Below are 14,715 nucleotides of genomic sequence, written 5' to 3'. Positions count from 1 at the left end.
TTCATAGAGGGTTTATCTTCACTTTTTTTCCCAATCTTATCTCTTATGTCAAGATGAAATCCTGACATAAGAATTTTCTTGCCTGAAAATGTGGTTCACTCGGTCACTCCCATTGCAATTTGTAGTTGATCATTGTGTCGTATAGCTTGTATTTACGGAGTAAAACGCAACTATAGTGAGAAGTTGAGAGCCGATTTGGAGGTTACTTCCACTTTGATCACTTAAATCTTGTCATCAATCAATAACTATATATTAAAAGACACATCAGTAATGACACGTGTCATTTCCTGGTGTGTCTTTAATATTTGTTTTTAATTAATTAGAAAAAAATTGTTTAGGGAAGTTATTTAAAAGAAAAGTTTTTTTGTCAAACAAATAAACAAGCAATAATATTTACCTTTCTTATGTTATTATGCAATTAAATACGGATTAATAAGGAAATAAATAATTTTTTTTACTGAAGATGTAATTATGGTGGAATATAATTTATTCTACAAAGATATTAACTTTTTATTTTGTATGCCATAAATTAAAATATGGAGTAATTAAAATAACCGTGCATGGCACGGGACCTAACCTGGTTGTGAAAATAAGAGTCACATGTCCATTACTACTTGATAGATATTATAGGATTATTATAATATTTGTCGCAGAGTAGGATATATTTGTATATATTTGTGATATAGTTTGTATTCTTATCGTACTAGGTTTCCTAACATGATTAGGACTAGTATTGTAACACTATATATATTATTCAATGGTACACACTCCAACCCAAGGAGTTTTCCCGAAATCTAACATGGTATCACAGCCTAGAATTTTTTAGGGTTCCACAAATTTTTTATTTTTTTTTCTAAAAAATTCCGATCCTTTCTTCCGCAAACTCTTCTTTCACGTGGTAATTCATCACCATATTTGCTACCTTATTTTGTCCTTCTTGCCGCAAGATTGACGATTGTTGTTTCTCCAGTAGCAGCCTTTTGTTCTTTTCCTTAATTAACAATGGCAAAAGATGATGAACCTGCCCCATCTCCTCCACCTTCCAACGACTATCACCCTGCTAATTCTATTAGCAATATCAAGAATGAGGTGCCTGAAATTCTTGATTGTGACAAAGGGAATTATGGTAGTTGGGTAGAACTCTTTGAGATTCATTGTCATTCCTGCAATGTTATTGACCATATAGATCCAAAATCACCCCGTCCTACGGACCTCACCACGGCGCAGTGGAACCGCCTTGACTCAATTGTGAAAAAGTGGATTTATAACACAATTTCTGCAGATTTACGAAGCACGGTGTTGTACAAGAATGCTACGGCACAAGAAACTTGGGATAGGCTCGCTAATATTTTTCAAGACAATGGTGAAATTCGTGCTATTTATCTTGAAAATCAGTTTAACAATTTGTTTGTTGAGAATTTTCCAGATGTGTCTTCTTATTGTCAGAAATTGAAGGAACTAAAAGATCAACTTGCTAACGTTGGTCAACCCGTGTCCGAGAGAACTTTGGTTTTACGTCTTTGCGCAGGTTTAATTGACTCAGACTATGATGGAGTGGCTCAATCCATCACTCAAATTCGCCCTCTACTCGGATTTGATGAAGCACGATCACGAATTTTGCTCGAAGAGTCTCGCAAGTCGGCTAAGGAAAACTATGGACAGGCTTTTGTTACGCAAACTAATAACATCACCACCACCTCCGCAGCAGCCACCCACCACCAGCAGCAGCAGCCGCAACACCAGGGCAGAGGAGGTGGTGGCGGTGGGCGTGGCAACAAGGGCAGGGGTGGCAAACCCAAAGCCAAAGGCAGAGGGCGTGGGCAAAACCAGCAGCAACAGTCCGTGGCAGCCCAGTCCACCCCTGCTAATCAATCAGGCCCAAGCCAACAACAACTATGGGCAAGTTTTCAGCAGTGGGCTCAGCAAGCCACATGGGCCAGGCCTCCTGCTCCATTTCCAGCCCAACAGCAGCAGTCTATTCTCGTTCAGCCTAGACCCTCGCAGCAGCAAGCATACACGGCCCAATACGGGCAGCCCATGACACCAACGGAATTGGCATCTTCTTTCTCCACGATGACACTTCCAAATCCCGACAATCAGTGGTATGTGGATTCGGGTGCAACATCTCACATGACGAATAATGCCGGTAATCTCTTACCCCTGTTTAATTTAAGCACTAAAAATCATATTTTAGTTGGTAATGGTCATCGTATTCCAGTAACAGGTTATGGTCATAGCACCCTTCCCCATCCTAAAACACCTCTCGTTCTTCGTGATGTCCTTTTAGCACCTCAACTCATTAAAAACCTTATTTCAGTTCGTAAATTTACCACTGATAATTCTGTGTCTATTGAGTTTGATCCTTTTGGTTTTTCTGTGAAGGATCTTCGTACGGGGAAAATAATAACGAGATGTGATAGTTCGGGAGACCTATATCCAGTGAGAACCACCAAGTCCACTCCATCAACTTGTCTTGCTACTTCCCTTACTTCTGTTTCACCTTCTACATGGCATAGCCGTCTAGGACATCCTGGAGCTCAAGTTTTTAGCTATCTTAAGTCTAAAAATCATATTTATTGTAATAAGGAGCATGACTCCCCGTTTTGCAATTCATGCCAATTAGGAAAACATACCCGTCTTCCCTTTGAAAATTCTAATAATACTACTATTTGTGCTTTTGATATTATACATGTCGATTTATGGACATCTCCTATTCGTAGTGCTCAAGGTCACAAATATTATTTAGTTTTATTAGATGATCATACTCATTTTGTGTGGACAATTCCTCTAAAATACAAATCCCAAGCTTTTCAATCATTTATCAATTTCCGAAAATATGTTGAAACCCAATTTGAACGTCAGATTAAATGTTTTCAATGTGATCATGGTAGGGAATTTGACAATGACCCATTTAAGCAAAAATGTATTGACCATGGAATGCTCTTCCGCTTTTCTTGTCCACACACTTCTTCACAAAATGGTAAAGCCGAGCGTATGATTCGCACACTTAATAATATTAAGCGTACAATTCTCTTTCATGCGTCTCTTCCCCCTTCGTATTGGTTTTATGCTCTTGAAATGACCACTTATCTTCTAAATATTTTGCCAACAAAAGCCCTTAAAAACAATACTCCTGCTTTTGCCTTGTTTGGAAAAACTCCTTCGTATGATCATATCCGTGTTTTTGGGTGTCTTTGTTTTCCTAATTTGTCTGCAATAGCTCCACATAAATTAGCTCCTCGATCTACACCGTGTGTGTTCTTGGGTTATCCTATTGACCATAGAGGGTATAGGTGTCTCGATCTCACCACCAATAAAATAATCATATCGCGTCATGTCACTTTTGATGAAGCGACCTTTCCTTTCCGAAATATCACTCAATTTCGTAGCCAAGAATATGATTTTTTAGGTGATGACTCTCCATCCCCTTACTTGTTTCATCCCACACTCCACAGCCCACAACAAGTAAGCCCAAATACACCTACCTCTCCACAAATCAGCAGCCTAAACTCATGAGGCCCAGCTACCCTTCCACTTAGCCCACAACGCACCCAAACAAATTCTGCCCAGCAGAATTCTCACGCTTCTCCTGCCCAGCAGACTAGTCCACGGCTAGGCTGCGGTAGCACTGACCCAGCCACGGCCAGCCCGCGGACTCCTCTGCCCATGGCACTGCTCCACCCACAGCCACCTTGTACGCCCAGCAGCCCTGCCTCCACACCCGCCTTCTCTCCACCACCTATGCGTGGCATTCCTCCCATACAACCCACTCGGCCACCACCTCCCTCGCCCCGAGTCACCCGTAGTCAACGGGGTATTTTTAAACCGAACCCGAAATATTGTAACCTCACAGTTCAACCTTCGGGTCCCCATCTTCATAAATCACCACTTCCAAAGTCCTATAAACTAGCTTTAAATGACCATAATTGGAATGCGGCGATGAATGATGAATATATTGCTTTAATTAAAACAGGGACATGGGAATTGGTGCCTAGGCCTGCGGGGGTGAATGTTGTCAATTGTATGTGGCTATTTAAGCATAAATACAAGTCTAATGGTGACCTTGAAAGGCACAAAGCTCGTCTTGTATGTGATGGTAGGTCGCAGGAAATTGGTGTGGATTGTGATGAGACTTTCAGTCCGGTAGTTAAACCGGCCACTATTCGTACTGTTCTCAGCTTAGCCTTGGCTAAAAAGTGGTCGATACATCAACTAGATGTCAAAAATGCCTTTTTACATGGTGACTTGCAAGAAACTGTTTATATGCATCAACCTCCGGGTTTCCTAGATCAGAGAGCGCCCAATCATGTTTGTCGTCTCCGCAAGGCTCTCTATGGTTTAAAGCAAGCTCCTAGAGCTTGGTACCAACGCTTTGCAAATTTTCTTATTAAGTTGGGCTTTGTCATTTCTAAGAGTGACACTTCTCTCTTCACTTTCCGACAGGGTGATGATATGGCATATTTGCTTCTTTATGTTGATGATATTATATTAGCTACCTCATCTTACAGGTTGCGTGCAGGGATCATATCTCAGTTACAAACTGAGTTTCCTATGACTGACTTGGGTCCTCTTAGTTATTTTTTGGGTATTGCAGTAACCCGAAAACCTTCTTATTTGCTACTTTCACAGGAAAAGTATGCACGGGAGATTTTAGAGCGTGCAGGTATGGCCTCTTGTAAACCTGCAGCCACTCCAGTTGACATTAAGTCCAAACTTAGTGCAGATGCAGGGCCACCTTTTCGGGATCCTACTTTGTATCGCAGTTTAGCAGGTGCTCTTCAGTATCTCACTTTTACTAGGCCAGATATTGCATATGCGGTACAACAGGTGTGACTTTTTATGCATGATCCCCGGGAACCTCACTATGAGGCATTGAAACGCATTCTGCGTTATGTTCAAGGTACCATTGATCACGGCTTACATTTATATCCGACTGTTTCTCATCGACTTATTACTTACACTGACGCTGACTGAGGAGGTTGTCCCGATACTCGACGGTCCACATCGGGCTATTGTTGTTTCCTTGGGGACAACCTCGTGTCTTGGTCATCTAAGCGTCAGCACACTCTGTCTAAGTCGAGTTCAGAAGCAGAATATCGAGGCGTCGCGAATGTTGTCTCAGAGGCGTGTTGGCTTCGTAATCTTTTACTTGAGTTACATTGTCCTCTACGGCAGGCTACTATTGTTTATTGTGATAATGTCAGTGCAATCTACCTTTCTGGCAACCCAGTACAACACCAACGCACCAAACATGTGGAGATGGATATACATTTTGTTCGAGAAAAGGTTGCATTGGGTGAAGTTTGGGTTCTACATGTCCCTTCAAGATATCAGTTTGCAGACATTTTCACTAAAGGCCTACCACGAGATTTATTTCTGGACTTTAGATCCAGTCTTAGCGTACGCCCTCCTCCCGCTACGACTGCGGGGGTGTGATAGATATTATAGGATTATTATAATATTTGTCGCAGAGTAGGATATATTTGTATATATTTGTGATATAGTTTGTATTCTAATCGTACTAGGTTTCCTAACATGATTAGGACTAGTATTGTAACACTATATATATTATTCAATGGTACACACTCCAACCCAAGGAGTTTTTCCGAAATCTAACACTACTGAATTAGCAAAGGCCAATTTTAGGAACATGTAATGGAAGAGGAAGTTCTTGCAATAGAAAATAATCTCCATATGTAACCAATCCATGATTAATGGCTTGAGAGAGTCTGAGAATTGTTTTTGTGTTGCAAATTTGCTTTATTGAATCTATGACGTTGAAAAAAAGTAACCATATTACTTTTTGAAAAATTCAACCCTTAAATACGTAGTATTTAGTTACCCCTAATATATGACGTTGTACAATAATATTATTGTACATATAACATATGTATGGAACAAAATATTTGTACTCCTTAAGAATGAACCACATAACATGTATCATGATAAACAAACAAAATTTTTAATGATTGATGTACTTGAAATTTGAATTTGCACACATTTCATGTTCGGAAAACTACTGTCCAATATATCTACAACTTTTGGAATTATCAGGCTAAAATGGTAATAAATCACAATCAACTCTATATTTTATTATCATTATTTTATGTATAAATATTAATGTAGTATAAACATAAAAAATATACGAAATTTATGACAAAATACTACTCCGTACATTTTTTTAACAAAATATAATTAGAGAGAAAGATAGCTCAAATAGTTAGACCTTCCTTTCCGATCTCAAAAAATCCTGAAAAAAATTCCCGCACTATAAGTATTTTTTAATAAAATTTTAAACACCCATAAAATCACATATTCACATTAGTGGTATACTGGTATGTTTAGAAATTGGGTCATATCAATGTGAGGTTTGAAAAAAACACAAGAAATCAGATTTGTAATTGGCCCAAATTGTTGACAATCAAAAAATAAAAGCCCAAAAGTTGAAATTTAAAAATTCCCAAAAAAAATACTTTAAACATAACTCCCGTAATTTTCTCACAATCTCACCGACATTCTCTCTTTCTCTCTCCTCTTTCCTTTCTTTCCTTCCTTCCTGCAACCACTACTTACTACACTACTACTACCAGTCATTCCAACTCAAACAAACAAAACCAAAAATCATGAAAACAAATTCTAAAAATTATAATTTAGTTCTCGTTTTATTTATATTTGCAATTATACCCTTTACTTTCTCTGAATTTACCTCTAAACATTATGTTGATGCTCTTTCTAAGAGTCTTTTGTATTTCGAAGCGCAACGTTCAGGGCATTTGCCTCATAATCAAAGGGTTCTTTGGAGATATCATTCTGGTCTCCTTGATGGCCTTGAACAAGAGGTATGTCGTAATCTTAGGACGATAATTTTTATTATATACTCGGGTGTACGTAGACTGTATTAAGGGTTTGGTGTGTATTGTTGGGATGATACAATATACATTGGGGTTTTAATGGTTTAATTTGATGTATTTTGGTATAATCAATCTATAAATCAATAATGCTCTGTGTTATAATTAGGAAAGTGAAAATTTTGAAAAATGTTATTTTATTATTATGTTGTTCATTCTGTTTCAATTTGTTTGCTTGATCTAACCATAAATGAAAAAGGGAGAAAAAGTGAAAGTGAGAAATATGAACAAGTTAGTGTGGGGCCCAAGCTAGGAAGATATAGTACTTTCTTTTGATTACAGGGTAAATGCAACAATATGATTTTTGCAATAATTTACCCATGTTTTTAAATTGGTCATAACTTTACTGCTCCATATTGTATAATTTGGGATTTTAATGGTCGAATAAGTTGTGCATTGACAATTGTGTTCGTCATTGTTGTATTTTTATATAACCTGAAATAAAATTATTAGAGAGTATTCTTAGAAGTTTACCATAAAAGGAATGAAGCTAGTAATTCAAGACAATTATAATAGGGGAATGAGACAAGTATTTTGAGATCGATGGAGTATTTTTTTAAAAACTGTGTATGTAAATAGATTGGTGGACAATATTGAAATGTTTAGCTTCAAAAGTCAATATGTATGTGACTAATTTTTTGAACAGAATTTTGATGGTTGGCTCTATGCCTGGTAACCGAAATGAACTAATGACCAATTTTTTTTTTTTTTTTAATCATAATTAATTGGTGAATGATAATGAACAACATATTTGAAGCTAAAAAAAAACAACTCATTAATTACAAGTTTACAACAATCTAGTGATTTTGTTATAAATTCTCAAACAGTCAAACTTGTATGTTTGCATATAGAACAAGCCATCTGTACCCAATTAGGATGAATGTACAATGGTTTGGTTTTTTTTTTTTTTTTTTTTTTTTTTCACTTTTACATTTTTTTTTTGAAGAAATATACAGAGTATAATGTAAGGGTTTGTTCTCATACGATTATTTTCAGTTCAGTTCAGCTTTAATCAGTTCAGTTCCTAAAATTCTTCTCTTATAAAATATTCATTTCAGTTCAGCTCAGCTCTAATAAGTTCAGTTCAATTCAACTGAGTTCGGTCAATGAAAACAACAGACCCTAAGTGTTATTTAATTAAGTCTGATCAATTTAACAGTCTTGGGAGAAAACTTTCTTAACTTTATATAAAAATATAAATTAAATTTTTTGACAAAGGCAAAAGCTAATGGACCGTCCAAGAGCATTAGATAAGATAACTAAATGTGAAAGTATTAAAGTAAAATTAACATTAATTACACCAATTGACACGTGATTTTGTCAAGCATTCCAAACTTAAAAATAATCCGTGTTTTAGTAATAAATTAAGTGGTTATCTAACGCTCCGGCGCGTTTGTTAGCAATATCGTTTTAAAAAAAATTGAATTACTCTTAATAATGTGGATTTATGTATTTTTTTTTTTGTGTTCACATTGCCTAAATTCATTAAAATATATGTACGTGAATAGATTGATTTGGTGGGAGGGTACTATGATGCCGGCGACAATGTCAAATTCGGGTTTCCGATGGCGTTTACCGTGACAATGTTGTCATGGGGAGTCCTTGAGTATGGAAAAGAGATGAAGGAGGCTGGAGAATATGATCATGCACTTGAAGCAATTAAATGGGGCACAGATTATTTCATCAAAACTCATCCTCATCCAACTGTATTATGGGCTCAGGTTTAATTTGTGCCCTTGTAACGCTTTCTTTAATTATATTTGTTATACCAATAGTTGTTAAATGTTAATATATTAATATAAGACATGATGCATGAACGCGTCATTTTAATTTAATCAAGGTTGTTACATCTTACATGATAAAACAAATATTAACTAAAGAGATTTTTCAGGTAGGTGATGGAAACTCTGATCACTATTGCTGGCAACGCCCGGAAGACATGACAACATCACGGCAAGCTTATAAGGTTGACGAGAACAATCCGGGATCAGACGTTGCCGGAGAGACGGCCGCTGCTATGGCTGCTGCATCGTTAGTGTTTAGGACAACTGACCCACATTACTCTAATATGCTCTTGGACCATGCTCAACAAGTAAGCATTTAATAATTCACGTAATTAATTAATTACTTTATCATCTATGTTGGTTAAACTCTTCATTTTAGCTTACACACCTTAGTCAACTTTTTAACTGGATATGAGTATGGCCCTTTTACAATTTTATTTTGGACTAAAATTGTGCAAAATTTTCATTTGGTCTAATTATTGGTCACATACTTGGTCCAAACACTTTTATTCGAGTCCAAGTACATATATCATATGAAATAATAATTAACACGAGTTTGTTACAAATGTGAATTCATTAAATTTTTTTGAGTGATCTATTCTATCAGGCCGATCAGGGTAATGTACTTATATTTATTTTTTCTTTTTTTATGAAGTTGTTTGAGTTTGGTGACAAATATAGAGGAAAATATGATGATAGTTTAAAAGAAGCAAAGGGTTATTACCCTTCATGGAGTGGGTACAAAGATGAGTTATTATGGGCAGCATTGTGGCTATACAAAGCCAGTAAAAAGGAGAATTATTTGGACTATGCAATCAACAATGCCGTCTCTTTTGGTGGAGTCACTTGGGCCATCAATGAATTCAGTTGGGATCTCAAGTATGCTGGCCTTCAAATTATTGCTTCCATGGTAATCATACATTTTACTATGTTTTTTACTTGCTCTTTCCCAAATAATTGCAACTTATTCAAAGTTTTCCACATTTCTAAATAAATGCATTGTTCCCTCTTCAATTCCATCATGTTTACTTGTGTCCACATATTTATGCTCACACTACTTTAAACATTTACATTCAAATAATGTAGACTTGTAGAGTATGTTTTGTATCATCTCGATTAGACGTCAAACTGTACCTAAAACTAAATAACTCTATACAATCCAAGTCGGAAGAATACTGATATGACTAATATTGACCGAAAGTATTTTAAAAAATATTATATTTGTACATATATGACGGTGCCTAAATTGAACTAAAACTAAACCAAATGACTCATCACCTTAGTAAGGCTCGAATTGAGCCTAACCTAAATGATTCATTTCGGCCATTTGTCACTTGTAGAGCTTAGTGATTTGCATTGTATAGTATTTTTCTTGTGATACATTTTCTAGCTCTAATTTTTTTATGATATCATTCTTTTTGGCAGCTATTAAGAGAAGAGAAGAATGATAAAAACAGGAAAATACTAGAACAATACAAATCAAAAGCAGAACACTACATTTGTGGTTGCCTCAACAAAAACAAAGCCAACAATGTGAAACGCACCCCAGGTGGCTTACTGTACACCCGCAGATGGAACAACTTACAGTACGTATCAAACGCTGCGTTTTTACTTACAGTCTACTCTGATTACCTTCAAACGACGAGTCAAACTCTAAACTGTTCTTTAGGAGAAGTGAGCCCACAAGAAATCATGGCTCAAGCCCAATCACAGGTGGACTACATATTGGGCTCGAACCCAATGGGCCTAAGCTACTTGGTTGGGTTTGGGCCCAAATACCCATTAAGGGTCCATCATAGGGGTGCATCAATTCCATCTTATAAAAAAGTGAGGGATTTTATTGGGTGTACTGAGGGATACAATAAGTGGTATGGACACCCAAATCCAAACCCAAATCTTTTGGTTGGGGCCCTTGTTGGTGGGCCCAATGATAAAGATGAGTTTACTGATAAAAGGAGTAATTATGCTCAAATTGAAGCTTGTACATACAATACTGCCCCATTAGTTGGAGTTTTTGCTAGGTTGCATAGTTTTAAGAATCATACCATATATTTTTCTTCTATTTAGAGTTCCTCTCATTGTTAAGGAACTTGTTACTTATATATATATATATTGCAATTTTGAAGCGTGACTCAAGGTTAAGTCCGCTCTCTAAATTTCTTACCCTTAGTTTTGTGTTTAGACATGTTAAATTGTCAGAAACTAATCTGTACCCGACCTGTAAAATTGCCCAAAATTGAGGAACTATGGGATAAAATCTAGCTAATACAAACAAATATGAGTGCTTTATCTATGTAATTGCACAAGATGATAAGCATTGGTATTTATTTGAGATTTAGAAGTGAACAAGATTACTACCTATATGTTTTGGATGCAAAAGAGGTGCCACAATAAATTGATATATATCTAAAAACTTGTACTTTTATAGTCCCTTATTAGTTATTACAGCAAAATTTCCATATAAATGACATAAGCAACTAGAACTATATTAGCTGAATCCAAAAAGAAAGCACTTGTATACAACATCAAACAATGCAAAATATTTAGAAGTCGGTCCAAATTAAAGATTATCACTGTGAGGCTTTGTACTTCTCGTTCACATCATCAGGATTATCATTACCATCATCATCATTAATCACCTTATCAGCATAATGGTGTCTTACAGTATCTTGATCAGAATTTTCATCCAAGCTTCTTTCCTTCTCATCCTCTAATTGTTGCAGCACCTCCGCCGTTGACGGCGCCCTTTCTCCTCTGTCCGATGATGACACCATTTCTTCCTTTCCTTCTCCTTTGTGTTGGCTGTATTTCTAATCGTCACAAATTCACAATACATACATAATGTTAAAATTTCATACATCGTATATTCATATTACGTATGTGTAGAGTATAACTTGTCTCACGTTGAAAGAGAAAAAACTATGTAATAAAACGCATATTCATATTGTTAACTTACAAGTTACGTACCACCCCTATTACTAGCTAGTACATCGTACGTTAATTAGATTTGACATGAAAACTAGCTAGAATTATTTCTTACGATTAGACATAACTCAAAATCTTTGGATCAATCTACAATTGTAAAGATGGACTAAAATATCTAAATGAAGTAAACAATATACTTTGTTAGAGTTAATCAGCTAGAAAATCATCATATTGCCACTTTTTAGTGTACAAAGAGCCACAAAGAGTAAGGTAAGTGAAATGCCTAAACTAATACCTAGGAATCACGCGCCTTATATTAAAACTTTCACCAATCAATTTAACCGATCTGATCTTCATCAGATTCCAAAAATCATCACAAAACACGAGAACATAATGTAACAATGAAAGATCCTACTCAGTACGGTATTGCTTAAAGCAATTAAAATTGACAATAAAAAGAAATTATAGTTCAAAAATTAGTACCTTGATAGATTTAGAAGCAGCATGTGGAGTTGCAAGAAGTGGATTAAGTTGTGGAGATTTACTAGAAACGAGGTGAACTAGTCGATTCATATTGAAGATCTATTTTATTGGTGTTAATATTATCGAGTTTCTAAGAATAGTAACATACAAAACACATACGCCCCCTTAACATAGGCATATTAATTTGTTTCCTCAAAACAAGAAGATCGAAGTAAATTCGTAGTTCGTATTATTATAATATGTATAAATATCGTGGCGTATAATGAGAAGTTTGTTAACACGTGGTGGAATAAGAGATGGCCACGTACTAATTGTTCTTTTTTCTTTTAATCTTTCTATTTTATCTTTGTTAAGAATATAGAAGCATTATCCACAATTACAACTCAGTGATGAAGTCATTTTATTTAATTGAGCATTAAGGGATTTCTGCGTCCCGAGGAAGAACTACTCTCATGTACGTATTTTATTATACGTACACATCATGTGATTTTGGTAAATTATATGGCAAGGTCGAGTTAAGTTGGGTTGTGTACTTATAACACCCCTAATAAAATTCAAGTTATAAGTAACACAATGTGTGCTTATGTTATTATTTGTTAATGCACGAGAAAATTAAAAGGTAAGGTCGAGATAAGTTGAGTTGTATACATATAGCAGCACTCCAAAAAAGTTCAAGTTACGTATAATTAACACAATGTGTTTGCTTATGACGACATTATTTCTTTCTTCCTATTATTTGACCCTTCCAAAAATCCAATTAAGATAGAATTAATAAGTGAGAAACTAGCTAAAAGGTTTTGTGTGATATCAGACTCACGTGAGACCGGACTCAATAACAAAAATCCAATAAAAAGGCGCGGGCTAACTAAACCCGATCGCGAGACCCACAACACCAAAAACATGATAGTGGACTCACGTGAGTCCGTATCACCCAAAACTTTACCCTTCTTATATCATATGTATACATATAAAATTCGAAGATTTATTTTTAATCCAAGTTTTAACTTTTTTATTAAATTAACTACCAATTAATAAAGTAGTATTCATATATGTATGATATGATATACAATTAGCCAATCAAATTTACTGATAGAATCAATATTTATATCATACTTACATGTATAATCTATAAGTTTATAACCAACAAAATCATTCTATTGACAATTAACATCATAACATTGGGACATATACACTGTACACACTTTTTACTCTCTCTTGCGCTTGTTACGTTGCAGCTTCCCCTTGAGTGGTTGCTCCTCCACTGCCTACTAGTGTCGCCACTTCATCTCTTTCGACCGCCTCCTGTAAAACACGACGATTCAATCCTTCTGTCATCATCGCCACCATCATTAGTTCCTCTAGCATTTCCATCTTGTTGGTCTCGGTATATACCATCATCCTTCCCCAAGTTGGCACTATACATTTTTACAATAATAACACATGCAATAATACAAATTAATCAAACGATATTATCAATACAATAATATTCTACGTTAGTGAATAATATTGTATTAACTTATGCATGATACTGTATGTAATTGGCCAAAGTTTAATGATATAAGATGAAATTAAATAAAAGATTAAGTGACAGTGGGGATAGCTCAAGTGGTTAGAGCTTCCCTCCCGATTCCAAGAGATCTTGGGATCGATTCTCACCCCGCCCTTATGGCTCTCTAAACACCAAAAGAATAAAAGATTTCAATACATGAACGTACCTGCCAACGTAGTCATGAGCAAGAAGATGGTAAGAATAGCAAATCCCTTCATTATGTAATATTTTTGTGCGTAAGCCTAACAATCTTTGCCCTATTTATTATGGTAATGCACAAAATTATTATGTCATTTAATTTACAAAAATAAAAATCTCACACGGAAGTAAAATGGGTGGAGTGAGGCCGATCCATTGGCATTATCTTTTTGATTTCATATGGACAACATTTTTTTAAATATAATTTTTTTATGGCCAACATTTTTTTGAAAGGATTATATGGACAAAACTCAGATAAAATCTTAATCCACAAGAGGGTGGTGGCCAAAAAAAAAAATAAATAAAATAAAATAAAAATAAAAAAAAACACAGAACTATGTCTCTCTCACCTCGACTCCAAATCCAACTCTTGAATTCCCTCTCCCTCTCTATAACCATCATAATCTTCGCTGCACAACCGGTTGTATATGTTGAACTAATGGCTTAAAAGGTCTTGATTATGGCTTTTTCATGGCATTTTTTCTTGAATTCTATGAGTTGCATTGTTTAAAACATGCATGTTAGATCTGAGCTTCTTAATGTTTCATTATATGTTGAGCCTATGAGAAAACCACATGTGAGTGGTGTATTGTCCCACATTGAAGAGTGCAAAAAGTGTGTGGAAGTGTATCCCACATTGAAGAAATAAAAAAGTTGTGTCCACTTGATAAGGCTAAGGAGCTTCTCCCTTTATTGGCATATGTTGAAGTAGAACCTCCTTGATTCTATAAAATGAACCGTTGTGACGGGTGTGGCTCAGGCCCGTTTATCATTATATGGTGTTTATGGATGATTACATTTAGATATATTAATATCTTTTTGAATTGTATTACATATACTTCGTTAATTGGAAAAATATCATAGCAAG

General features: G+C 35.7%; 2 protein-coding genes and 1 long non-coding RNA gene across 3 annotated transcripts; 1 reads left to right on the top strand and 2 right to left on the bottom strand.

Moving 5' to 3' along the window:
* The first annotated feature begins 6,505 nt into the window (after positions 1 to 6,505).
* Positions 6,506 to 11,164, top strand: LOC145605309 (endoglucanase 11-like). The gene is made up of 5 exons (XM_081661348.1): positions 6,506 to 6,839; positions 8,417 to 8,629; positions 8,800 to 9,000; positions 9,348 to 9,602; positions 10,118 to 11,164. Exons 1-5 carry the CDS (start codon positions 6,624 to 6,626, stop codon positions 10,757 to 10,759), a joined length of 1,527 nt encoding a protein of 508 aa, XP_081517474.1. The 5' UTR covers positions 6,506 to 6,623; the 3' UTR covers positions 10,760 to 11,164.
* An 87-nt stretch (positions 11,165 to 11,251) lies between these two features.
* LOC145603626 (uncharacterized) lies at positions 11,252 to 12,237 on the bottom strand. The gene is made up of 2 exons (XM_081659572.1): positions 12,101 to 12,237; positions 11,252 to 11,502 (listed from the first exon to the last, which is right to left on the bottom strand). The coding sequence occupies exons 1-2, from the start codon at positions 12,188 to 12,190 to the stop codon at positions 11,263 to 11,265; spliced, it is 330 nt and encodes a 109-aa protein (XP_081515698.1). The 5' UTR covers positions 12,191 to 12,237; the 3' UTR covers positions 11,252 to 11,262.
* A 922-nt stretch (positions 12,238 to 13,159) lies between these two features.
* On the bottom strand, positions 13,160 to 14,366 carry LOC145605662 (uncharacterized). Its single transcript, XR_014105127.1, has 2 exons — positions 13,816 to 14,366; positions 13,160 to 13,515 (listed from the first exon to the last, which is right to left on the bottom strand). It is a non-coding gene; the product is annotated as an uncharacterized LOC145605662 (long non-coding RNA).
* Positions 14,367 to 14,715: the final 349 nt, after the last annotated feature.

The sequence above is a fragment of the Chenopodium album genome, chromosome 22, assembly GCF_948465745.1.
Source record: "Chenopodium album chromosome 22, dcCheAlbu1.1, whole genome shotgun sequence".
Lineage (NCBI taxonomy): Eukaryota > Viridiplantae > Streptophyta > Magnoliopsida > Caryophyllales > Amaranthaceae > Chenopodium > Chenopodium album.
Note: the sequence above shows the minus strand (reverse complement) of the source record. Positions and strands in the feature narration are given on the sequence as shown.